The sequence below is a fragment of the Bombus pyrosoma genome, linkage group LG2 (assembly GCF_014825855.1).
Source record: "Bombus pyrosoma isolate SC7728 linkage group LG2, ASM1482585v1, whole genome shotgun sequence".
Taxonomy (NCBI): domain Eukaryota; kingdom Metazoa; phylum Arthropoda; class Insecta; order Hymenoptera; family Apidae; genus Bombus; species Bombus pyrosoma.
This window is the reverse complement of record NC_057771.1, coordinates 858,511-882,899: the sequence shown is the minus strand read 5'-3', so window position 1 is coordinate 882,899 and position 24,389 is coordinate 858,511. Positions and strand designations below refer to the sequence as shown.

General features: G+C 40.2%; 1 protein-coding gene across 2 annotated transcripts in view; it reads left to right on the top strand.

Moving 5' to 3' along the window:
- LOC122577604 overlaps positions 1–22,159 on the top strand; it is a 301,786-nt gene extending 279,627 nt beyond the window's left edge. Inside the window, exons 7-20 of one of the 2 annotated variants that reach the window (XM_043748989.1) lie at positions 4,412–4,484; positions 4,896–4,936; positions 6,565–6,723; positions 7,251–8,327; positions 8,602–8,720; positions 8,802–8,962; positions 9,168–9,439; positions 11,426–11,666; positions 14,359–14,499; positions 16,551–16,745; positions 17,299–17,361; positions 17,799–18,067; positions 20,349–20,566; positions 21,037–22,159. In XM_043748989.1, the coding sequence (XP_043604924.1) occupies positions 4,412–4,484; positions 4,896–4,936; positions 6,565–6,723; positions 7,251–8,327; positions 8,602–8,720; positions 8,802–8,962; positions 9,168–9,439; positions 11,426–11,666; positions 14,359–14,499; positions 16,551–16,745; positions 17,299–17,361; positions 17,799–18,067; positions 20,349–20,566; positions 21,037–21,312 (3,305 nt within the window). In that variant the 3' untranslated portion in view covers positions 21,313–22,159. The remainder of the gene's footprint in view (positions 1–4,411; positions 4,485–4,895; positions 4,937–6,564; positions 6,724–7,250; positions 8,328–8,601; positions 8,721–8,801; positions 8,963–9,167; positions 9,440–11,425; positions 11,667–14,358; positions 14,500–16,550; positions 16,746–17,298; positions 17,362–17,798; positions 18,068–20,348; positions 20,567–21,036) is intronic. The other variant, XM_043748990.1, reaches the window with a different exon arrangement.
- The last annotated feature ends 2,230 nt before the right edge of the window (positions 22,160–24,389 follow it).

The following is a 24,389-nucleotide window of genomic DNA, read 5'->3' as shown; positions in this document are numbered from 1 at the left end:
CAATAAGTGTTTTCTAAGTATCGAAGTGCTGCTGTTCTAAGTAATTCGCTAATAGTTTCTAGCAAAATAAGAAACAGTATTTAAAGATGATTTAGAAAAGTCATTTTAAAAAAGGTACAGATGCAATAATGTACAAAAAAACGGGGCTGGTATAATGTACACATTATATACATATATAAAATATACAAATGTATACATTTTTTTGAGATAATATGAATAGATTAAGTTGGTATGTGAATCATTGACGCTATATTTGATCACTATGATTAACTTTGCTGATTGAAATAGGAGTGTTGGTGCCGAGTATAAACAATTCAACTTTAATTTATTCGAAATGAAATGAAAAATACGATATTTATGAATTACAAACGTTTTGTTTATCAAATAAAAGTCTGGTATCTACATTTTTATGCTTTGAAGATAATTAAACTATCGTTTTAATCCTCTCAGCCAAATTAAAAATATTTTAATTTATTGATCTATGTAATCTACATCCAAACGTCAACAAATACAGGAATATTTGGCATTAGTAATATTTTAATATTTCGAAAACGTCCAAATATTTTTTTCTAACCCATACGATACCCATACAAGAGCACGAATCATTAAAAACATGTATCATTTCCATAGTGGCAGACATTTTTCATTTTCATTGTTCCCACTGTTCCAACCATAGAACACTAGAAAGGCAGTCATATTCGCGATTCAAAAGCGAAATTTACGCATTTTTCCTTTCATTAATATCCATTATCCTGGAATCTCTCGACATGACGAACTATTGCCGTATTTAGTTGCCCTGTTCCTTCGGTTTTACGAATAAAGTATGTCGCTAATGACATCACGTATCGTGATCTAATTTTCCAGGAAGGTGGACCAGGCTATCGTCTAAGCAGGGATCGATTCGGTCCCTCTCTTTCTCGAAGGCGAAATGACGGCCTGATGAAGTTTTTCGGCGTCATGGTGGCTGTTTCGTGGGTCGGCTGTAGGTGGCTGGGGGGATCCGGGCTGAAGGAGGATTAGTACACGACAAAGTTTATAAAAGTGTACTCACTCCATAGGAACCCCCTACAACTAACCTAAAGCTGGCCTCCCTTAAGGTTGTTTCCTTCTGAATCCCTTTTCGAACCCTCTTACACACGTGACGGACGCACCTATGATATGAAGGAAGCTTTTCGGGTTAAGGAACGTAGAATTGACCTTAGCTTAGGACTAAATGAGTTAATACACGTAAGATAAAGATTGTGATCTTAGTAAACTCGTCTATGAAATGGACGAGCATCTTACGAATCGCGTAAACTTTGTATCAGCGGTCTCGGTCGTTTGTGAGGTAGTAAATGATGTAACATTAATGAAATAATCTTTTGATGCATTTTTTAATAATCGTAAATAACACAGTATCAGAGCTGTTATGTGATTGAATTTTGAGTTCTTTTATATAATTAATTCCTAACTAGTAATACACGTTGAAGGTTAAAAATAACTTTACTGCAACATCTACATCGATTATCAGATTTCTGTTCCAATTTTATGAATAAAATTTCGATAAACAATATACTCTATGATATTATATAAATTATTCCAACAAATTTATCTGATCGCATAAAAGTTAACCGTGCATAGGAACAACAGTACACGGGAAAAAGTTGGCCAATCACGAATGACACAATCTTCGACATGTATTATTACATACTCTAAATTGCAATGTTTAGTGGCTGATAAACTCTATGAAAGTTTCGGTGTGGAACGAGTGTTAACTAGGAAGAACCTATTACCCACGCGCATATAATTATTACGATTATAGTTTTTTTTATCGCGAGTTAAGCCGCCGTAACACATGGACTAATCTCATCTTAGCTGCCATAAAAAAGAATTATTCAGCGATAGTTGTTAAAATCAACATCACGCTGGAAGCGAAAGGGCCGAAGTAGACGGTCTCATCCTAAGCGATTGGTACTTCTGGGCTACATAGAGCGTACTGGAAACCTGTAATTGTCTGGTCACGCGAGGTCACCCTGAGAACACGAACACGATTATACGTGACATGCACCATACCAGCCATTAAGTTACAGCCAGTACACGACAGATGGTACAGGTTGCTTGAGCATGCCCCCGATGCAATTTCGTGACAGCGGTAAGAATAGCGAGAAACAAGAGGGAAAAAAATGAAGGAAAAAATTCTCAGAGTTTCTGAACATTAATTTCACCAGTGACGTGCTATTGCCGAACAATAATGGATCGTTCGGTGATGAATTAATTTTGTAAAAGAATTCGCGTGTGGTTACAACTATACTCCTGCCAGTGTTTTTATTATGTATTGATTTTATTAATCACTGGTTAATACAAAATCGGAGTTTTAATTAATTTGTACACATAGTTCGATAGTAGATTTATCATCCAAAACTATTATGTGAAAGATTGACGCTTTCATTCCGCGAAGAATAGTGATAATGCGAGCTCGCTTGTTCCTTGTTTCATGGGCAAGTTTGGGTCGAATGTACATGTAATGCTAATCCCCAAGACTTAGATGCGGACAGAGAAATCCCGGTGGTTATTCGCAAATACGTAACTTGCGCGACGAGATCTAAGGTATCACAGTTAGCCACAGCCTGTCCGTTTTCATTTAAAGTTTTCCGTTGAAACCTTAAAGCGCCATCTTTACTTTAAACTATCTTAAATTACTAAAAAAGACTTCAATATTAAAGAAACGTTGCTTAATATTAATTAAACTTGTTTATTAATATCTTCAGAAATATTCTTTTGTATTTTAAATATATTTTTAAAAATATTTCTGCAACGTTTCTATGTACTCTCACTCAACTTGGAAAGAACGTAATTAAGGAAGCTTTATTTATCTGTAGGTTCAATGCTCTGAGCAAGGAATATAAAATATACATAGGTATTGACAAACGAGGAAATAAAACGTATTCTGTAACTGTCACGGTGTGTCGACTGAAAGTACAGCACGATGTCGGACATACTTGTCGTCTATCCGATGGTTAATTTTCATTGAATTCTGCCATCGTAAATACTCCCGAAGAATATCGCCTATCAATTTTCTTACTGTTCTATGCGTTTTTATCCCGATAAATTTATCAAGAATTTCATTCCTGATTGTCATTGACAATTTTAGGTATTTTTATATATATTTAAGCTTCATCTGGACTGTGTAAATGTAATATAATATACCTTTTTTCAAATGATTAATTTATGTCCTTATTGTACGTTACGTGATTAAAAAAAGAAACATCAATCTATACAATATACTATAGTAAAATTAAAGTGGGACGCTTGTTTTATCAACAAACAGTAAATAACATGCATTCACAGTCAGTCCACAATAAGAATTATCGTGAAACCGGTGTCAAGGGAGAGCGTTTCATTTTCCCTGTTACAAAAAGACTGCGTCTTGTCAACATACCGGTGTTTTCCTGTTAAAATATCGATGCCCGGGGTTGGTCCAATTGCCAAAGCGAAAGTGAACGTTCGAACAGCGAATCCAATGTTCAGGCGTTACAAAAACGAACCACAGTAACAGTATTTTATCGCGTATCGGATCGCGCTATCACGCTTCGACTATCATTTCACTCGACATTCCATACGGTTTGGATACGTAATTTACCCGCAATCAAACATACTTGTTGCGGTCATTAAATTCAGCAAGAAAACGATGAATCGATGCACGATGCACGGAGTTTCAGTTTGCTCGATATTACAATTACGTAGCGCGTAACCGATATTAATTAAAGAACACAATATGCTCGATTCGAAATGGCCGAGTGCATCGGAATTGACACGTTCTATCGTTGACAGCCGAGAATCGGCGGAGCGACAATTATGTCGGAACAATCGCTCGAGGTTTTTAGACTTCAAACTCGATCGTTTTTTATCAATAGGATCGATATTTTACTCATTTACAGAGATGCTGGTTATGTTAACGATCTCCAGTTGTGAAATACCTGTGGAACCGTATAGGAAAAATACTGGTCTTGTTGATTCGGAGAAAATATGGAAAATTAAAGACAATATAGAAAAATATTCTATATAATAGAAATATTTTAACGTATGTTTCTATTCCTAGATATATATAATTTAAAAAAAATACTTCTTTAATGAAAATCTGTCACGTAATAAAAAAAATTACGCTCTACCTTATATAAAGTTTATACCGTTTTATTTCTAAATTAGTCATTTGAATCCTTATCCCCTAATCATATACTACATTTTGACCATCGGTCGTTAATCTTAGCTCAAAGTTATTACGTGTAAATAATTCCACTATTATAATCGATATTTTACTCATCACCATTCATACGATTAATTTTCACAAAATATGTTAATGCAATGCATTTGCTCCGCGATGGTGATAAACCATACGGAATCTGACCATTCGCTATGGTTTGATTTGTTACAGAGGGCAACAAGTGCCCAACCCCAGGCTGCACGGGGCAGGGTCACGTGACCGGACTCTATTCTCACCACCGCAGGTAAGCAATTATCGGTAATTAACCTGTGCTCTGCACTTTGCCCTGGTCAATTAGACACCTCCACGTTACGACAGGAAGATCAAGTGAAATAGGATTGACACTAGTAGACCTGTTCGTCATGTTATCCGATCGTCATTAAATATGGAATAGGATATGGTCACCTTTGTGTTAGGTGCTCCTGGATAAGATTCCACATAAAATACTCGAAAATTTGATCAAGTTAGAACTTTGGTCTCTTGACAAAGTTATGGCACTCAGAGTATTAAAAAGAATAAAGTTGCAGAAAACTTTTGGCAGTCACTGTGCAGCCAGTAAAAATCCTCCTTACAGAGTTATTTCCCTCATACTTTTACAATCCACTAAAATCTGTGTGTTACGACCTTGCTTCATAATTCACTGCTGTGATTTCAGCCTATCCGGTTGTCCACGGAAGGATAAACTAACGCCTGAGAGTAAGTAGTCACAGACCGGCACCATTACTCTTACTTCTTATCGTAGTTACATAGATGCATCTTCTTTTTGCGAAACTGCCTTTTTCACGCGACAACGGAGCAGGGGAGTGGCGAGAGAACGATCGTGAACGGCTATAATTATTTTCCAGCAGTAGTTTCTTTTAAATCGGGCTCAAGATCTTTAAACCTACGCGATCAAATCTCGGTACAAGTTTCGCGAATCGATACTGATTTTCGTTTACGCTTACGAAAAATTCATTCGACCAAAGTAAAAAGTCTACACGCGATATGTTGACATTTACTAATAACAATTGGAACAAAAAATGGAGAAAAAGAATGAAAACTGGACTTCTTCGACTTCGTGCATTGAACGAATTGACGAAAGAGTACGGGCTCGTTTAGCCGTGCCCGTCTATATGTGTCTATGTGTCTGTCTATTTATATTCTTTGTGCTTTTCGTTTGCGGGGTAGAGAGCTTTATTTATTGCGTTTCATTTCCGTTTTAATTTTTACCGTTCTGTTTGTAGTTTAATTATAGTAGAGAATTTATCACCACACTTGAACTTGGTTATGTTGGCCGTACCTACGAACATCTGGAGAACTCGAGACACGGACGGTGCAAGACTAGCCGGTATGCGTGTGCAAGCACGCCGGATCCGAACGGAGGATCTTGTGCGATTGAGTATAATTAAAACGGCGACTACACACTCTTGTGACACGGTTCCCTATATCAGACAAACTATGCTTGTCGACCGATCCCGTAGAACACACGACAAGTTTCACCCTGTAAAGTGATCGAAACTGTGAAAGATCATTGATTCATCGTGAATCAACAAAGTTGTAGTCATCTCTCACAAAATGTTTATCATCTTTTATTAATTTCAAATTTAAATTTAGATAATCTTCGTTATTGAAACATTGAAATTTTTAAATATTCATTAAATATTCATTAAATATTCATAGTTCATTTTCATAGCAAGATCAATAAATGCCAAATATTTTAGTAATTTAATTTTTGTGTGATTCTTTAAAATACTCGCATTATGTACACGATATCTGCTATACGAGAGACGAACATTATTCCCAATATAACACAAAACACACGACAAGTAATCTATCGAGGTACACAAGAATCGCAAGTTGTTGTCTTATAATTTTGTCACTCGATTATGTCTTTACTTGAGTTTCTCTCTACCCGCTCGGTATACTTGATTGTACTATTACACATTTGATGTGTATATTTCATCCCGTGACGTTATGTACCCCACCTGTCTCTTTTTCTTTGTTTCTCTTCCTTTACTTTCTGTTTTCTCCTCTAATTTTTCTCTGTATACTATACACAACATCTCTGACTACGTGTGTAACATTGATCGAAGCTAAACCAACGCGATCGAAATGTGTCAGAAAGAAACGAATCGTGTTGCCGACAAAGATGATAATTATACTCAACGCATAAGAAAGAACCGAGCTTAAATCCATAATGGCTCGATGCTACCGATCGTATCTTAGTGTGCGCGTATACGTATGTATGGTCTAGCGATAACTTAATCGAAACGTAATAAGAAAAGATGTGGAGCGAGAATAGCAGCGTTCTATAACCACGTCACGTGTCTCTGGGTTCTCTACAGTTCTGGCGATGCATGAGACTATTTTGAAATGCCCGACGCCTGGTTGCAACGGCCGTGGCCATGTCAGCTCGAATCGGAACACGCACAGGAGCCTATCCGGATGTCCCATTGCCGCGGCCAATAAGCAGGCTGCACGCGAGGCACGACACAAGGCTCAAGGTAAGGCGGTACAGCGGCACTCCAACGTGCCTGGAATTCGCCCCAAGAGAAAATCCACGGATGGAGCCGCTCCGTGAAATCGGATCGGGGCTTATAAGCTCCAAGACTGCCGCGAAACTAATCCTCCGATCGTTTCTCGATAGCTCTCGCGTGAACTTCTACCAAACCGAACATTCGAGGGTACACATAAGCCACATCGTTTTTTGTCAGTGGCTATTGTCGAGTAATTGTCATTGCTCTATGCATTTTAATTTGCAAAAATTATCAGCATGGTTTCTGAACGACCCAATTATGAAAGACTAAACTTTCATATTCACAAGTTAAATATTTTTCTATTTCAAGAAAATGCATAGACACAGAATAATTAGACTCACAGAAGCATATTACTCACAAACATTCGTTTGAAAGTTTCTCAATATTTTCCTCAACTGAAAAGCAAGCATAACCAAGTAAAGGTACCAATGTAGTTTCGCCACGATATTAATGACGATAAAAAGTATGTGATAACCATTTCGTTTTCGCGACAGTGTCCGGAATTCCTCCAGAATACATCAGTACGAACCTGTTGCCGCCGTCGATGGATAGCAAGAGCTACTCCCAGTACGGGTCGACGGCGCAGGACACAAAACCGGTGCTAAGCAGCCTGACCTATGACTACTACTCGACAACGAAAAGCACGGGTATCAACGTGAAACCTCCGAAAACACCAGAGGAGAATCCCTCATCCCGTACGACCAAGGTAGTCCCTAAAACCGAGAATATGACGCCGAGTGGCAGTTGCTGCAACACCCTGCCATCCAGAGGTCAAAACACGACCGACTTACTGGTACCAAAGACGGAAGAAACTGCTTCCTGTCGAGTGAATTCACCGCCACCACCTCCACCACCCACAGTACGACCAACGTACGACTCGTACATGAATCAGGATTCGAACTCTTCGTCGATGTCCTCGATGGACGCCATGGGGTCTAGAGGATCTATTGGCGCAACGATACATCATCCTACTCAACATCCGACGCATCACGTGCTGCCTATGCAGCCCACGGTCGCATACCCCATGCCAATGGTCGAGGATACGAGGATGAGTCATCAGATGTCCCAGAGATCTCCGTACGAGCCATCAGCCATGATGGCCGCAGCGGCGGCAGCTGCTGCTGCGGCCACCACCAGCGAGGAACTTTATCATCACAGATCGGCAGAGCACGCGAGAGCCTACATGCATCCTGGAGCGAGCAATATAGCGCGACCAGTTGTCACTTATTCCAACGAGATCGCAACCGCGAGGGGATATGAGAACGCAGTAGTCAGTGCTGCGAATCATCGACCGTATGACCCTGGCACCACATCCGCTTATGAAAGATATGATACACAAAGTTGCGCACCGATTCAGTCACAGCAGCAGCAACAGCAACAACAACAACAACAGCAGCAACAGCAGCAGCAACAGTTGCATTCCAGGACGAATATGTATTATCTGGGACAGACTGGAATGACGCCTGAGGAACAAGAAAGAGTGTATCATCAGGAGGCTGCGGCTGCTGCACAGCAACATCAAATGGCGATGGCTGCTGCTACGGCTGCTGGAATGATGAAGACCGAAGATGGTGAATTTCTTTGTTATTATAATTTACAATTATACTAAAATTCCATGTATAAGAACATGAGCCATTTTTGCTTGAATACAAATTAACGTTAACGTATGTTTAATTTTACTAAATTTTTTCCTGAATAATGATAAATTCGCAGTCTGAAGTATTGTATACTTTATATCTCGTAATTTATAGCAATGTCGGACGTGTAAATCACAGGATCTTTTTAGTTAGAAGCTCAAAAATGTTTACAATCATACAATTTTTCAAAATGATCTTATACTTACAGTGAAATGTGTCACAGTGGCGCAAGTTCAGCAAATGCAGAAACCTGGTGGCCCTCCAACCTCCCCAGGTGGTTCGGTAATGGATTTGTCAACCTCCAGTGTCACTTCGACGAGTCCACAGGTAAATATCTACATAAAAATTTTCAAGAAACCAAGGTAGAACTGTACAAATTTTTAAAAAACATGATGATAATTATTACAGGCTCCACCGTATGGTTCCAACAGTCTCAGCCCTCAATATGGTGGTGGTCAAACAGTAGGTGGCAGTCCCCAGGCTGCAGCGAGCCCACATTTGACTGCAAGTCCTCAAGTTCCCAGTCCTCAAGGACAAACCCTTGATCTCAGTGTCAACAGGCTTCATAGGTAATTATCATTTGATCTACTATTCTCTTATACAAAGAACATTCTTTTTAATCAACCTTTACAAATAAAATTTGGCCATTCATTTTAATACACGCGGAACAAGATTGGAATTATTTTAATTCAACGAATATTTTTCTTCTAACGCAACCAGAATACAACGAGAGGGAGAGATATTAAATCGTACATCATCTTCATCTGATTATAGCGGCGCGCCAAGTCCCCAATATCCAACCGGCCACGGAGAAGCTGTGGCGGTTCCCGTTGGACCTGGTTTCCCAGCACCCAGACCAATCGAGGAGCAAACCGAGCCCGTGGACTTCTCGACGGCAAACGAGCCGGTCAATTTCAGTGGGGGTCCTGGAATCAGGCCTGTGCCAGGCTTCCCGCCACCCGGTGTGCACGTCACGGCGTACAGTCGGGAAAGCACTCCAGACAGCGGGGGTTCCCACTACATGGACGCTTACCGCGATCCCACTGGTGAGCTATCACTGTTTATCACTTAACTTGCCAGATAGTTCGTCATCGATCATTTGTAAACGCTTTATGATCCCTGACTCTATTGTATTCCTCATCTCTATTTTATCTGTAATTGTTGGTCGTTTTTATAATAATTGACGATTTAAATATTGAAAATGATGATTTTTAACGGAGGTATAAAGTAAAAGATATTCCCTTTTTTCTATCTTTTTAGATTTAAATGTTTTTTGACATTTTAAAGATAAAATCTGATAACTTTCGATTATTGTGTAATAAATCATTACATTCTTTAACTATTAATTTTTGAAACATCCGCTACCGAAAACGAATAATATTAAAAAATTTCAAACCTTCACTACTCCGCGTCATGCAGTAAAAGCTCTAGCTGTGGTGCGATCGAATGCAAAGAAAATGCAATGAGACTCGTGTTTTGAAACCCATCATCTTTCATCGCGCAGCAACAGAAGCTGTTACACGCGCTGACTAGAAACACCGAAACAAATTACCTGGAACGGGTATATAACGCCAACACGTACATAGATCCAACAAAGTCTTCGGCATTCTAAATTTCAACAAGCACATATACTTGAAACATACGCGACGCGTCAACTTGACTACATGTAACGGACGAGCGAGGAAATGCATGGACAAGGGAAAAGAACAAAGAGCTCGACGCCCTCGGGGGTCGGACGGGAGAGGAACCGAACGAGAGAGCGATACGCGGTTACAACCGTCGAATAAAAATTCGCCAGAACAGTACATGACTGCCATAATAGGCACCTATGGCCCCGACTCTCATTTTCCTCGGTCTCTCTGTGCCTTGGCATTCCAAACCTACAGCAGCCCATTTCCCTCGTCCCTGTCGTCGTTTCTCCTGCTCTCGCTGTGTATACCCGCCCCTTTCCTCTTTCTCTCATCCTCTTTCGCCGGCGTGGATGTGCACCAAACCGGCACCCTTCCTACCGGACCACCTCCCTGTGGCGGTACACGACCATTGTTAATTATCAATATTTCGCGTACACGTAGCCAGCAAAAGTCCGGCGCGGCCAATATTGTGCGGACTCTGACGCTGGGGAGTAGTTATTGAAATTGAAATATTCGAGCACACAGCCGGCATGTCGAGTTCATTCGTTCGTTCGGCGTCGTCGTGTTCGCGCGTCGTCCACGTTGCCCGTACACCGACGCTCTTCGTCCGTCGGCTATTTGCACTGCAGACGAAATGAATTCTTGCCGGTAAATAAACGCGTAGATTTTACAACGGTTAATCAAGCGACGCGTCGACCTTAACGGACGGTTTCGACCTTTGCGCCACCGAACCTTTGTCCTGCCGCTTTCGATTGCTTCATCCCCTTCTTTTTCTTTTCCGTATTTTCTCGTTTTCTTTTATCTTTATTTTTGTATCGTGGTTCTTTTGTTTCCACGGTGAAAGAGTGACTTCTTTATTTATTTCATTATTGCATCTCGTTGCCAGTCAAGAGATTACGTGGGAATGAGGTGGGGATTTTCATAAAATTGAAATTCGTCATGCGTCTTCTTCGCCAAAGCGGAGCATTCGCGCACGTGTTCATGTACTCGGGTTGCTCCAGTTTTTAAACCGCACCGTGTTTCTTTATTGTACGTTTTCACCGAACGCTGTTGGTTTGATATATGTATATATATCCGAACTGCAAGTTTGACAAGTATCCGCGTAGCTTTATAAATATTTCCAAGTTCTAAAATATACCTCTATACCGAAAAGTGAATAAAGAATGGTAAATATGTGGAGAACGAATTGAATATTAACTTCGTTTAAACTAGAACCTTTTATTTCAATCAAAACTTTTATTATTAAACGACACTAGTATGTAATAGGGATCTTTTAATCCTTTAAATTTCATTTAAACATAAACATATTTATGTTTATAAAACATTTTATATACAATATTCTATTGTAACAATGAATCTTTCATTCGACAAGATTACATTATAAATATTTGTCACTTTCAGGTTATGGACCGATGAGCCCGCACCCCGGATACGGAATGACAGGCGTTCAACCGGAATATCCTGGGAACACGTATACCCCTTACCCCACCGCAGGCTACAATTGTGGTGGAACTTATCCTGGAGGTCCCGTAACTTCCGGTTACCAAATCCCAGCTGGCTACACGCCGACACCTTGCTATAGTATGCCACCTCCGCAGCACACAGTCGGACCTCTCGATAAACCTACGGGTAAAGACGATAGGTAAGGAACTCGACGATCTATGTACTTTCCTTCCAAAATAATACCGCGCTCGTTAGAAGATGTAGGACGTTTCTGGTTCATCGGAAACTCGATACTGCCATCCTTAGAGAGAGAGAGAGAGAGAAAAAGAGAGAGAGAACATCGAAATATTATTATTAATTAGTGTTTTAACGTTTTCTCTGTTATTTTAATTAAATTCACATAAATTCAAATAAGTAATATATGACACTAAGAAACTTAGCATTTCAAATTAAGATTTTTGATTTTAGCTTCTGAAGATTCCTGATCTTTATTATAATTGATTTGACTTCTAAGGAAAATTGATGATTGATTTCTTTATTACTATTATTCTCAAAGTAAGAGCTTCAGTAAAGTAGATACTGTGCAATCCTATAAATCTATCTAAATTATACTAAATATAAATATAGATTTATATAAATCTATACTAAATTAAAATTAATTACTCAGAGAAGTCCTGTAGCCCTGATTGTTGTAAAAATGGATTTCATTCAGTAGAGTGGGACGGTACAAGATCAGACCACAATGAAACGTCCCATTCTGATGGTACCCACGTTGTCCAATGAACTGGAGGAACGTCCACGCGTCTAATATACGTGCATGCGAGCATCGCACATTTTGGTACTTGCCTTGCGGAAAGGGTCGCGCGAATCTCTCTCGCGAATGTATACGTATATTAGCGGCTGAAAAGGCACAGGAGGCAAAATCGGTTGGTGGCGGTGGCGGCCACTAACGGCGCAGAGGGAGGCGGAGATCGCGCATACCTACCTCCATTTTGTTAATTAAAGTAATTACTCTTCGTACCGAAAGTGCCAACCTTATTCTAATTGACGTAAAGCTCGGCGGTACAGTGGAGAAGGCGCGGTTCGGCGCATAAGGAGAAGAGGTGGAACGAGAGGCTGCTGGAAGGGGAGCCGCCAAGGGTGAATAAGGTCGAAAGAGGAGGTGGGGTATAATCAGTTGCCACCGCACTGGATTATGGGGCGAGACCTGCGTCGTCCCGTCGAGGTTAGACCCTTGAAATGCACCTCGGATACCTCGGGCAACACTGGTTTTCTCTCTTTTCTAATCTCCGCCCATGCTCTGGAATTCCGCGCGTCCGTTTGACAACGTTACCCAAATTCTTCGAGAATGTTCGCGTTTATATATTAAGGGATAGATCGTGGAAAAGTTGGAGAAATCATATTTAAATTAAGCGTTCTAAAATAGTCGTCTACGGTTTGGATATGTAGCCACCTAGAATGCTTCGAAATTGCGAACTCATACAAATGGTAGATTCTTTTTTTAATAAAAAGTAGTTCTTTTAAACATAATTATATGTAGTTAACCTTTTTCAACAGTTCCGCGTATAGAACACTTTGGAAGTTGCAGTCTTGTAAAAGATATTTTATTAGTTTTAATGATTAATGCGGCAATTTTTATATATTACATAAATCTATAGTGTATTAGGAATTTAATATCCGCAGTAGATTCATTTTTATAACGATAAACTAGGAAGAAAAGAAGCGCCATTTGTTCTCGAATTTTCGACTTTACTAATACTTACTATACAGTTCTCATTATGTCCTAATCGTATCATCTTATGAATCGTAATCTTGCCAGAGACTCGTCATCCCTTCAAAACGCACGAAATCATACGAAACAATAAAAAATGAAGTTCATATCATTCTAAGACATGCTTTCAAGAGCAATTACCTCACTCCCCTCCATAGACAATCTTCGATTCGTAATAGAACTCGTAATAGAAGAACAAACGAATAACGGAAACGCGACTTATGAAGGTCGTTGGTATGAAGACAGAGAAGGTTGGTGGTTAGACGGAGCCTGGAAAAATACACAAGGCAGAGCATTCGAGGCGTACCGGTGAATTGCACTCAAGTCCGCATCCGTCGGCTCGGTTGGCCGGCAATATCGCGGCTACTCAAGGGCCATCGAGGTTTTCGAGGCTTCTCATAGCCCAGCGGTAGTTCGTTCATCTACGAAACTACGAGGAGACGAGAGAAAAAAGCAGAAGCGAACCGCTCTCTCGTGCTCTGATCCGCATATATTCCTTCCGCCTCCTGCTCCTGCTGCTGCTGCGCCTCGTCCTTTCTCCACCGACCGGATGCCGAACTTTTCGGGATATTTTTTCTCTCTCTCATATGTCGCTATGACACCCGCTGTCCGTGCACGGCAACCTCCCTCTCGCCCTGGCCGAGAAGGAAAAGTTGCAGAGCGCAATAAAACTTTCCGGTTGCTATCCCAGCTCTGTAACGACGCGACGCAGCGATTGCGTTCCAGCCACGCTCGTACCCTGGATGTCCGGAGCAGTGTTATTCCAACTGAGATTTCGAGATTAAAAATCTCCTATCATTTATTATCTTCGTTGTTATATGTGTGAAATTTTAATTAGATTTGACGATAATAAGTGAGGGTTCAGAGGAAAAGTGGTAAAATTGACGATATCTTTATTTTAAAAAAGACTGTGTTGATCCAGACAAACATGATCTTTTCCACTTTTCCATTGAGTTCCTCGAACATGTTCTCCATCTATGATTCGACATGGGACTATGCGCTGGCATCCATTGTACGACGTAGTGAGTGAACGCGTATGAAAGAGTTATTAGGTGCAGGCATACGAGAGACGAGCGATCGCGTTGAGAGTGTCTTATAGTGTTGATGTTGTTCGGTGCAGTATGAATATGAGGCGGCACTCGTTGAATTTCGTGCCTCGGCCCGCCCCTCGTGGTCGCGATGGCAAGGAGCTGATACAGTGCCCCACGTCGTCCTGTGATGGCATGGGTCATGTCTCGGGAAACTACGCTACCCACAGAAGGCAAGGCAGCATTGACATTGACACTGACATTTTACATTCAACGACGTCATCCGATTATGTATAATTTATATATTGATATAGCGATGCAGCACGCACGCACGCACGCTCCACATATCATACACACACATAAATACATATATACACACATATTCATACATATAGGAACCTTGCTACACGATTATTCCCCTGGTTCTCCTCATTGAATCGATCCAACGTAAAAATTCCTTGATAGTAGTGTTCGATTCCTGTTAAAGTACTTGGCATCCTATAGAACACACGCGTAAAGCCACACATATCGACATCCTTAAAACACATTCAAACATTGAAAGCGATTTCTCACGAAAATGCGAAAATTACATGGATGGGTTTTTTGCATCAATGCATATTGGTGGTCCGTGGCGTAGTGGCTTCTTAAGTGTTTTGTGACACTATATCATTTTTGTCTAGAACATTCCTTCACCCCTAACTTCCTTGCTAAACCGGTCTTGTATTCCTTACTCGATATTGCTGTTACCATATTATACATGTGAACACCCGTTTGATATAAATAGCTATTTTTACAAATCATTTTATTTCTTTTTATTTTCATTCCACGGTCTTTCTTCTCTTTATATATCCTTTCTTCTTCCCCAATATAGTTTCTCTTTGCGTACCTTTTTCACGTACGTAATTCCTCCACACCCCATTTGCCTTATCGTACGATATACTATAACCAAAGTGTGTAGATGAGTTTCATGTTGAATGAAGCACCACTTGCTCCCTGTTTCGACCCGACCCCTACGAAAAGGGATGGCAAAATCATTAAGACGATCGCCGGTGAAGAGCAGCTTCGTGCTCGTGCAAAGATACGATGCTTCCACCAGTTTGTCTTGAGCTCTAACTGTAATTAATATTCATTTTCATATACGCATTTAAATATATATGTATATATTATATGATCACCGAACCCGCCCGTTTAAAAACCGCTTCGCCAGCCTCGAGTGGGCAGCTTCGTAGCGAACTGTTGCCAATGACCATGTCAGAGCAGAACCGTAAGGAATAGAAAAAAGTGAGAGAAAATAAAATATAACGATAATTGTAACAGTCACAAAGGTGCACCGTATCCGGAAGCGTGTTGCACGGTTGTTTAATTATAATCGTTTAATTATAAACACAGAGAAAGACAATTGGCAATTGACGAGTTTCACTGGGGTCAGGTGTGAGTGTGCTCCCTGCTCTCCTTTTCAGTGTTCCTAGAGTAAGGCCAACCTTGTATTGACATGAACTTAAAACGCGATCGATCGATACGAGCGACACCTCATGAGTGATCCAACTGGAACACGGCGTTGCCATTTGCATGCTATCATATGTGTATATAATTATGAATCGTTGATTGCCCGTTTCGACTGCGAGTCCACCATTCACCCAATAGATCCGAGAGAAAAGAACCTGTTGGAATCAATACGATATCATTCAAAGTCATGTTTCGAGAGAGAATGGAAACGTGTCATTTCACGACACCAGCCTTAAACCTTCCTGTTCAATGTCTTCGTTCGAACTGGACGCAAGGCAAGTTGTCCAAGATTGAATCGCGCTGAAGGCTGCTTCTTTTATAAAACCATTATTAATATGTAAGCAGTCCGTGTGGATGATCTCGGTGAGCAGAATTGTTTTGCTTCTTTGACGAATAATAAATAACGATAGAAAATCATAATGCAATAGAACTAACACTTGTCGAACGATACTTTGTAATCTCATCGAGATCTTCTTTTAAATCGTTTAATAGTACCTAAGTATCATATCTGGTACCTGGACGTAAGTACTCGAGACTTCTTGGCAACGTCGCGTAAATTGCATGCGATGTGTTGCTGAAGCCATCGTTGGATGTTTCTGAGGTGTGCGTTCGTGATCCTGACCATGGGGATTCCTGCGCTGCTTATTCATTCTACCTGATATATAATGAATAAAACAAGATTGTTAAAACATTCTCTAACGAAGTGGAAGTAGCGCAAAATCGTCATGGTATATGTAGACCAAGTTTAAAAGAGCAGAAATTTTTGTTTCCTTTACAGCTTGTCTGGTTGTCCGCGAGCCGATCGTTCCCAGATCCAAGCGCATTCTCAAGAGCTCAAATGTCCCACACCAGGATGCGACGGTTCGGGACACGTGACCGGCAACTATTCATCTCACAGAAGTTTGTCCGGTTGTCCAAGAGCTAACAAACCGAAAAGCAAGCCCCGAGATGGACAGGATTCGGAACCACTAAGGTTTGTATCATTCACATTCTACTAATCCTCCAACACTTCAAAATCGAACCAATCCTTCGATCTCTAAAACTTTAAACTAAAACTTTCAAATTTCCATATTGAATCGTTTTCTATGAAAATCATTGCAAGTAATCACTGCTCTGAAACTAACACTGAATCAGTGCAATTCACTTCCATAAATTCGATAAAGATTAGTGAGAAAGATAGAATGGGTTTAATTGAGAGAGCTTCTAGTCTCTTGCGAACTCTGCAACTTGTGTTATACATAATCACGATCCCAATTTGCGTTTTCACCATGTTCGCACGTTACACGCAGCTACGTGGATATCTTGCTGACCGCATTGCACGTGCTAAGATCCGCCACCAGACCGAAAAGGTCGTCCCCATCCCTTTCAACGCGGTGTCCCTTAAACCCTATTCGCTTCCTAACGCAAAGACGAAGACGCTGACTAATAACCAGCGGTTTCCGCTCGTTTCATGCTCGCTCTCTCTATTTCTCTGTGGATGGATTATATGGTGTTGGTAATGGTGGTGTTGGCATTTCGTGCTACAGATGTCCTATCCCCGGTTGCGACGGCTCTGGCCATGCCACTGGCAAATTCTTGTCGCATCGCAGGTAAGATTTCCTCGCGATTTTTATGGAAGACCAAATATTATAATAATGACCTACTGAAAACTTTAAAAAGAAATTTTTTTCAAAATTGAGCGTTTGAAATAGTACTCGTAATTTTAAGAAAATGCAAGGCTCCAGATAGCTTCGTTCCTATTCTAAAGTATTTGCAAAAAAATTGATTGAAAAAGAATATTTCCAATAAATTTTATTTCAATTTAACCAGTTAACAGAAAGTAGGCAGTTTGACTAAGATTAACGTAGCAGATCGAATTCGAACCAATACTTTGTTCAAGTTACAGTTTTGTTCGGTAATGTCTCGAACTAATTTTGTTCTTCTGCCACAAAAAAGATTGGCATTTCTTATCTTCCTTATTTTCAGTAAGAGGGTATTTTCTATGAAACGACATGTCCTTAATTGCGATAACAACGACTTGTTGCAGCGCATCGGGCTGCCCCATTGCAAACAGGAACAAGATGCGTGTATTAGAATCGGGAGGTACGGTGGAGCAGCACAAAGCAGCGGTGGCCGCGGCGACAGCGATGAAGTTTGAGGGTGTGAACTGTCCCACGCCGGGCTGTGACGGAATCGGTCATATAAACGGATCGTTCTCCACTCACAGATCTCTGTCCGGTTGTCCGATAGCCGGTCACGCGGTAAAGAAGCCAAAGTTCGAAGACATGTCGACCATGTACAGCAAAGGAATCACCGGTGAGGATCAAGCTGCCTCAGATGTCGTTCATGTCTTCGATTATCGATGCGTGTCGTTATTAATCGAAGAATAAAAAGCAAAAAAGAAAAAAGAAAAGGAAAGCAGATCGGTTGGCTCTTCGTGAATGAATCGTCGACAATTGATGCATAGTACGAATTGAAATGTTCGCTGTAAATTCGAGATATCTCATTCACGTCGAGCTAATGTTGCTACATGCAGCTACTACAATGTAGCCTACTACAATGTAGTCTACTACAATGAGTAGAAGCAAAAAATTGTAGAGTAGGGATGATTATTACAAGTTTGCCTTTTTATTCTTTTTTCGCGCCGTACTCGTCCAATATAATTTCTTTTTCTTTTCTTTTTATTGACTTCCATATTAGATGATATTTGGAAAAATATTCGGAATAATATATGGAATTAGTAACCTTGGACGAGTCGAGGGCAAAAAATTGTGACAAAATTCTGAACGTTTATTTGTAAACTTGTGCATATATGACCTTATACTTGATCCTATGCTACGCTATACTCTACTCTTCACGCAATGATGTGCTGTCATACCAACAAGAGTAACCTCCGTCCTTTTTCCCGCCCACTTCTGTCTACCTGTATATTCAGTTACTTTTTTGGTCGTTTCTACTTAAATTTTACGTTTTCGTTTTCGCCACCCTTTTTCTCCGTGATATTGGTATTCAGGTGTTTTCGAGATATTTTTTTTGGTTCTGTTCTTTTTTATATTCTTTCACGAGAAAACAGAGACGCACGGAATTTGTTGACCAACGATAACAGGAAAAAAAAAAGAAAAGAAAGAAAGAAACACCTGAACTGGACACCTCAACTTCCACTGTGTCACTTTGCTTCTTCCAATTACGAATTTGGCCCCCGTGAAATCCTATCTCCCACATTACTATGTGCAAGAACAAAGACAATTAGAAAAAAAGAAGCGAAAATGTAAAGACCAAAAAAAAAGCAGCCGTATGTCATAATAATGAAAAATAATATATTCTGATTTATTCTGGGATCACGATCAGCTCCTTTCCTGTCATTGAGCTTTGAGGAGAACATTTACTTTTGAAGGTAAGGGACTGACGTACTCGCCATTTGTTTTCTATGTGTTTTCGGTGTTACATACAAGATCCACACACCAGTAATTTTACTTTTTACGAGATGACGTCCGAGTGTTGGCAGCAACATAAAGAAACAGAAAAGTACCTGCTATAGTTTCAATTAAATAATTTTCAATTCTTTTATGATATAACTGCAAGTTACAATGACGTTGCAAAATTAAAAGGCCAGCACTCGGTGTCTCCTATTTTTTTCTTCTATCTGGTATGATGGCACCTCACGCTACCCCTTGATCACCTTAACATCGTCCCCGATCATTCTGTTTTCCTGCGGCACTCCTGTCAGGTTCGTGCGCCTGTTAATAAGTTAAACGCGTCGCTCGTTTCATCGAAAGAACAAGTGGTCGCGTTTGCGAACTAGACGAGCTCTTTTCTCCATCACTTCAGCACGAACCACTCGCAGAAGAAACCGTACCGATTCCCATATTTCAGACAAATCCTCATGCAGCGACTTGGGATACTTTCTAGACTTATACCGCCTAGCAAGCGATCATTATCGCGCGATAAGACGAACCTGCGATGTGATGATGCACTTGTTTTCCAAAAAAAGAAAAAGATACCAAAAAAAAAAAGTAAAACAATGTAACCCGACCACAGACCAACCCAAATCGCTGTCCGAAGCTTTCCTGGCGCTACTTACATATACGCTCTCGCCACATTCTCACATTTTATTGTATATGAATCCCGCACACCTGTCAAGAACTACGTATGTAACTAGTAACATTTTTTCTCTGTAATATCAAATCGCTTTTGTACGAAACTCGTGTGGACAGAGCTCTTTTTGAGAGTTTCGGTCAAGATCTTGGGTTGATCGGACTTTATCGACCTTCTTGGCTTCCGATGGTTTTCTCCAAGTAAACCTACGTTCTCGAGACTATCGACATCGTTATACATCGCTGATTATAAAACTATAGGTTAACTATAAGAAAGTAAAAGCAATGAAAATATTCACTTTATATTGAATATGAATGGCTGTTTTATTACTTATGGCGCCCAGTGACATTAGCAGAAAAAGATCAATCGAACCAGTGTCTCGAGAATCAGGGTGAAAGCTGTTGGAAATCGGGAAAAGCGAAATAAAAGTATAAGAAAGAGAAAGAAAGAAAGAGGGAGATAGACAGGCTGTTAAAATGGACCGTGTATGCCCTATCTTCAGGAGTGGACACCAGTGGTCCGGCTCACGGGGGTGCGGTGGGTACGGGTCAGGGTAACACGAGTGGTAGCGGTACCGCCAGTGGCCAGAGCGAGGACCTCTACACACTGGAAGCCGAGATCACAGAGCTCCAGAGAGAAAACGCTCGGGTCGAATCGCAGGTGTTGCGCTTGCGCTCCGATATCACCGCCATGGAGAACCAACTGAAGCAAGGTGAAAAGGTCAGTACGCTTGTACTCAGTCGGTAATCGATTATTACCGTGTGCTGATAGAAATGCTAGAGGAGCTTCCGTCTGCTAGTTACATAGAATGCGATCCAATTAGGGCTAAAATTTCCATTTACAATTTATTTTATCATCCATAATATTATTATGGATTTGAGTATCGTATATTTGAATATTAAACCTACTGTGATTGAGTAACACAGTATGAAATTAAAATTCGTGAAAATTTTAGACTAGACAGTTCTTGTATCATTCGTTGTTAACGTAGATCTGCGCTGATCAGAAAGATTCCCTTTCCTCCGACGCTCAAAATTGAAAGTTCCCAATTCTGAAATTTCTAATAGATAGCATTGATCTCGTTACAAATACTTAAATTTTCCTTCCTTTTTATTATTGTTACGAAAGTGATCAAGTGTATATTTAATAAGCTGAATGTTTTGTAAAAAAAAAGGTTCGTTTCTTCGCAGGAAACAACGGCGATTACTCAGCGAAGCAACAACCTGACCGAGTACTATCAATCGCTACGCGATAACATGATAACGTTGTTGGAGCACGTGCGAATACCGAACGCCCCGGGCGGACCGCAGGAGAAGATGGGCCACGAGAACTTCGACAGTTACCTAACGAAGCTGCAGACATTGTGTACCGCCGATGGTTATTGTGCGGACGAGGCAAACAGGCCGATATACGAGACGGTGAAGACCGCGCTGCAGGATTTCACGGTCCTACCGACACCCATCTGAGACCATCCTTAAAGCTCGACGATCGGATACAACGTGACACGAACGCGTTTCATGCGGTAACTTCGTTCTCGTTGTGATGATAAGGAAAAAAATGCAATTATAACAGAGACACAGAAGTTCGCGTGGTTTACCACAATGGAAAGACTACTCTGTGCGATGAAAATCGTGTGTCGGTAAACGAGAAAGACTTTCTTGATCGTCTAATAAATTGTGTTATGACTCTCCATACTGAAAATAAGAAATCGAGAGAACTTTTTACCAATTATCGGGTGATCTGCTCGTGTACCAAAGGAAAACGGTGCTTTCGACTGTTGACTTAAAGACGGTAAATGTTCGACACAAGCCGATGACGACTGTATAGACTTGAGAGTAGTAAATGTTACAAAGAAAAACGGTATCTAAGGTATCATCTGATAATCACTCAGTGTGATCCCGCAAAACCGTACGGACTGACGTTGCTCATAGCGATATCTTTTGTATATAATGAAATTGTAGGACATAAGAATATGGTAAGGCCGAGGACCGCGGGGACTCGTAGGCATCGTGATTGTAAATAGGCGGCAGAGAAAGCATTTATATATATATACATATATACATATACATATTATTCGAAGGAAACGTTAATGTCGTTATCACTCTTAAGTCATGTAAAGATAAAGATGTAGTTGGTGGAAGACACAAGGAGCACAAGTGCGAAAAACATAAATGATTAGCTTAAATGTATATCGAACAAACGTATTGCTCTTACCAGTGCATAACTGTTACTACCCGTTAAGCCATTAAACGTTTAAAAAGTAAACGAGAATGTGGAACCGCTATCGATGCTGCTTCTGCTAAAATGGAAAAATGGAAAAAAAAAGAAAAGAACCGACAGCTACTTATAAATTACTACTGCGTACTTACCGCTAGATATTATTATTACTACTATCGTCACTGTTACAACCACCGAGATTGTTTCTAGGACTAACCCAATCATTATTATTATTGCTACCACTACTCTTACTACTGTCTGATATAGGATATTAGCGATGAGTATACCGACGCATTTATATTATCAACGAGTCTACGAAACGGCGAAACACTTTGTCCATAGTGTGTACATAGTCGACAGAAAGAGATTACGAATATTATAATGAGAGTTCGGCGAGTACTGCTGATCCACTTGGCTAATTGTGCGTGAGATGATCGATGAGAGAAGATTCTGTAATAACGGTGCATGTACACACAGCCTGGTCGTTAATTGTCAAGATGTCAATCGCAAACACGGTGTACTTATCAAATTTCCAGGCGTTTAAGGGCGCGTCGAGGATCGACGAGCTCCATGAAAAGCGAGGACGATCCTTGATCCTCGTGCTCGTCGTGAATCGTCGACTAATCGAGTCGGGACGAAGGATACTCGTTCTGTTGTGCAATAGTTTTGAAACGTTCTGTGTTTGTTCCTTTCGTTGGAGAAATTTATTAGGATAAACAGATACGCGTACATAGTACCGTCGCGTCTATGTGAATTGTTATTATTTTTGTTGATACATTTACGTCTCTCTACGTTGTAAGTTGGCGTTTTTAATGGATCGCAAAGCACGCGAGGAACCAAACGTGTAAATATCGATACGTTCCTGCGCGTATCGCGGTACGATGAATATCTTTTGCCTCTTGAGTGCTTAACGATCGAAGGCTCGATGAAGAAAAGCAAATCTCTGACAATACACGTCGTCGAACCGGCAAACGAAGCGTTTCTGGTTTATTTCTTTGGCATCGATACGTATACGAGACGAACGAGGAAAAAAGTCGATGGCGACGTTCGCGTAAAATTATCTTTGACGTTTACCAAGTAACACGTTCTATTACACGAGTACTAGTTTAAAACAAAGGATAGAAAGAAACGCGAGATAACCGAGAGAGGCGAAGATATTTTCCGTGCAGCGCTTATTACTTTACAGACTGAAATAATTTCGTTACAGTAGAACGAGACAGTGTACATAAAAGTAAGAAAGAGGGGAAAATCTGGGAAGTAGAATATAGGAGAATCAATCATTCGTCTATTTCGTGGACAAATGGGATGAAAGATACCGTGAGAAGAGGTATATACTTTAACCAAACACCGTGTAGTGAGAGTAATAATAAATTAAAAAATATAGCGATAGTCGGCCGACGATTACGATTAATCTTCGACGTTATCATTATTCTTGTCATTGTCATTATTATTACGATTATAATTACCATTGTCACTGTGATTAGATCTATTTTTTTGCTCAACACGAACCGCAAAGGCAGTGGGAAGGCAGACGAGCAACACGTTCACGATCAGTACGAGCTCGTTCTTCCCGAAAGTTACCATTTCGACGACATTATTGCTATTATTACCATTATTACCATTATTGTCGTTACGTTCTCGTCATTATTACGATTATTATTGTTGCCGTTGATAAAGTTGTACGAATATATAAGTTCAATGACATGCTTTAAGTAAGTATAAATGTTACTCCGATTGAATAAAGGGTATTTATCGATGAATCTTGGCTTATTCTTCATAGACAAGTCTTACAAACACAAAGTTTGGTGCTTTAAATCTTCACTTTCCACTTCTCACGAACAAAATTCATGTCAAAAGTCATGGCAGTCCGATGCTCAAATCTCACTTAATCAGAGTATGTGAATAATGTGGGAAGATAGAGCGGGACAGAGATCGTGGTGCTTGGTATGTAACTTTTAAGATATTAGGTATGGTAATTGAACTATTGGTTGTGGAAAACATAATGTCGAATATGAAATACGATGTTATAGTACGTAGAAGATTTATATATTCGATTTACGTCAACATGAGGAATTACTCACTTTCTGGTTTTACCGCGATTTCGGCACACTCATTCCGTTTTCTTCGAAAGCATGGATCTCTGCCAATATTGAGAATTAAACTTTAACACTTTATGGACATATCTTCAAGATGTCAAATTATAAGAAAAAACAAAAAGATTGATTTTTTAGCCTGTCATACTAAGAAGACCTCTTAAGTTTTATTCATATCGATTATGGCCATATTAGAATTCTATCGTTTCGAATCTTATAGAAAACGCTATAAG